Source organism: Hippocampus guttulatus, chromosome 4 (assembly GCF_054856545.1).
Source record: "Hippocampus guttulatus isolate MCC_2025c chromosome 4, RoL_Hgut_1.0, whole genome shotgun sequence".
Taxonomy (NCBI): Eukaryota; Metazoa; Chordata; class Actinopteri; order Syngnathiformes; family Syngnathidae; genus Hippocampus; species Hippocampus guttulatus.
Window position 1 is genome coordinate 17,152,501 of NC_141264.1, and position 2,628 is coordinate 17,155,128.

At 45.1% G+C, this 2,628-nt stretch overlaps 1 protein-coding gene across 1 annotated transcript in view; it reads right to left on the reverse strand.

Annotated features, from left to right (window-relative positions):
• lmo2 (LIM domain only 2 (rhombotin-like 1)) overlaps positions 1–2,042 on the reverse strand; it is a 4,313-nt gene extending 2,271 nt beyond the window's left edge. The window contains exons 1-2 of the mRNA XM_086108804.1: positions 1,709–2,042; positions 701–916 (exon numbers count right to left, since the gene is read on the reverse strand). Of these exons, the coding sequence (XP_085964930.1) occupies positions 701–916; positions 1,709–1,749 (257 nt within the window). The 5' untranslated portion in view covers positions 1,750–2,042. The remainder of the gene's footprint in view (positions 1–700; positions 917–1,708) is intronic.
• Between the last annotated feature and the right edge of the window lie 586 nt (positions 2,043–2,628).

The window sequence follows — 2,628 nt, forward strand, 5'->3', positions numbered from 1 at the left end:
TTAAAATGAAAATATGAAAAATAATCTGAGAAGATGCGAAACAGCGAGTGCCGAACCCCAAGTGTGCGGGGGTCCACTGCACACCTCTCGTCAGATGCCTTTTTTCTCCCCACAATCAGCATCTGTGAGCCAGCTATTCAGAATGCTAATCACAACAAGGCAAATTTACATCATATCCACCCCACACTGAATTTCTCCACCCTTGATACGCCACTTTGAAGGGGGAGGCGATCTCTGAAGCACAATGTCAAAACCAAAGGTAAAAAGAGCTGGATTGGGTTTAGGGTGGGAAATGCACATATTAGCATTAGCTAATCTTGTTTTTGAATGAAGAGCATTTACTAGATTGCTTGGTGAAGTTATTGAAGCGGGACTATTTTCTTTGCCGATAGGTGCGCTGCATGTGCCACATGCACTGATCTCCACACTAATTGTGGGGTATAATCAGTACTGCATCCACAAGTGAAAACACAAAAACACATTGAAATTGTCTTGATGGCTGTCTTCATGGATGCCTGTTTTTCTTTTTCTTCCAGATTCTCCACTCTGCTATCGTTCATCCTGCATAAACATTTAGCACCGCCCCTGTTGTTATGGTAAATACAACCTAACTCACCATTGGCCCAGTATGAAATAAGGCGGGGCAACACGTCATGTTATTTAGGCAAATCAAAACAGTTTCAAATAAAAGCAGTCTAACCTTAGGTAGTCTCGACGACACAGTTTCCTTCCCAACTTGTAGTAGAGGCGGCGGCCAACCTCTCCGAGGCGGCAGCCACACAAGTCGCAGCTGAGGCAGTCCTCGTGCCAGTACTGCTCGATGGCCTTTAGGAAAAAGCGGTCGCCGATGCTCTGCTGGCAGCCGCCACACATCAGCAGAGAAGGAGGCATCTGCAGGACCTCGTCCACTGGCTCCCTGCGCCCGATAATCACAGCACACATAAGTCAGAATATTGACGTGTTGGTTATGTGACGGCTTCCTAATCAAATGTTCATGAAATAGTAACTCACTTTAAACCACGGTAGACAATATGGAAATTTCGAATGCATTTAGATTCAGATGTATTTATTCAGTGATTTTAAATTTGAAATATAGTCATCATAATGTTATAGTAATTACAATCAGGGCATTGAGAGCAAGACTCAAATGTAAAATGTCAACTTCTTTCATGACAGGGTGCGCGTGAGCAAGGCAGTGTGAGTGTGAGCCGAATTCCCCTTTGACGATGAGTAAAATTCCAAAATTAAAATCGTGCACAATGTAGTTTTAATACCGTCCACAGCAGGGAGCTATTTCTCATTTGGCTTTTACCACAGCGGTTATGTAGAGTAAATATATGTATGGAAAAACACTTCTTGGTCATGAGGAAAAAAAAGCAATTACAGTACATTAAAAAACCGAGCGCGTCTTCTCGTGCTGCATGACGACAAATTCAAGCGCATACACTCGTCGTTCGTAACATCAAACGGCCTTCTGTTATAAACCGAACACAAAGAGGAACACTGTACTTTTCAGTACATTACCATTTGCGAAAGTAAAAGTTAGACGTATTTTTATATTTCACCCTTCCCACTTTTGCTATTGCAAAGTGAATTTCAGCGCCACATTAAACTTGGTCAGCTCTGCAAAGCTAACCAAGAATGTATTATTGTACCGTACGGGAATATTTCTCATTTGAAGGCTCGTCTTGAAATGTGTCACACTCACTCGTTGGCTTCCAGCGTCTTCCTTTCGATGGTGGACGACATTCCTCCACAAATGACTGGATCCGGGTAGGGGGCGAAGCACCTGCTCCCCCAGCCTCCCCCCCGCCCAAAAAAAAAAAAAAACTCGACGAGCCTTCGTTTATGTTTTCAGTTGCTTTTAGACGACAGAGAAGCGACACTGTAGACCGCGGTCATCAATTTCCGAAGGGGCATCAAACGCGTTTCTGCACAGCTTCAGTAACACAAGGTCAGCTTGCTCGACGGATCTTTGTGAACGTGCCGTACGCCCTCTTCCAGAGCATCTTGTTTAAATACGAGGTGGGCAGCATACATAAGCGCATCCCGCCCCCCCCCTCCCCGAAAAACCCCGCAGGTCTGCCTCTTCCTGCTCACGACTATGTGACAATGGCAGGAAATGAGCATTAAAACGGCGGTTTGAGCCTTGTCCTGTCCTGTCAGGCGAGGAGCTGCGTCGTGACTGACACTAATGAGTCCCCACTCGGTGCCAACGTGTGCGTGAGTGTCAATGTGAGTGCGTGCTTTCAGTAATTAGATTTTGCCCCTCACTTTTCATAATGAGACATGGAAATGGGCTTGCATGAAACATGCGGTGAACCCGAGACAACCCAGTACAGTACAGTACAGGCCTTCTCGGTTTACGACGATCCGACCTGACATACGACATCGTGTGATTAATGGTGTGCGCTGTCACGAGGTCCGTACGGTCAATTACGGCCGTAGTTATTATTTTTCGTTTATTTCATGTTTATAGTGTTTAAAGTTTTTTTTTCACACAAGTATTTGGGTCAAGGGTCGGCAACATGGCACCAGGTACCCCCAAAGAGCAAATAAGTTCCCTGTGGACCTGTTCTAAAATTAGGTCATCGTGGGACATTGTGATTTACTCGGAATGTTGTTCAA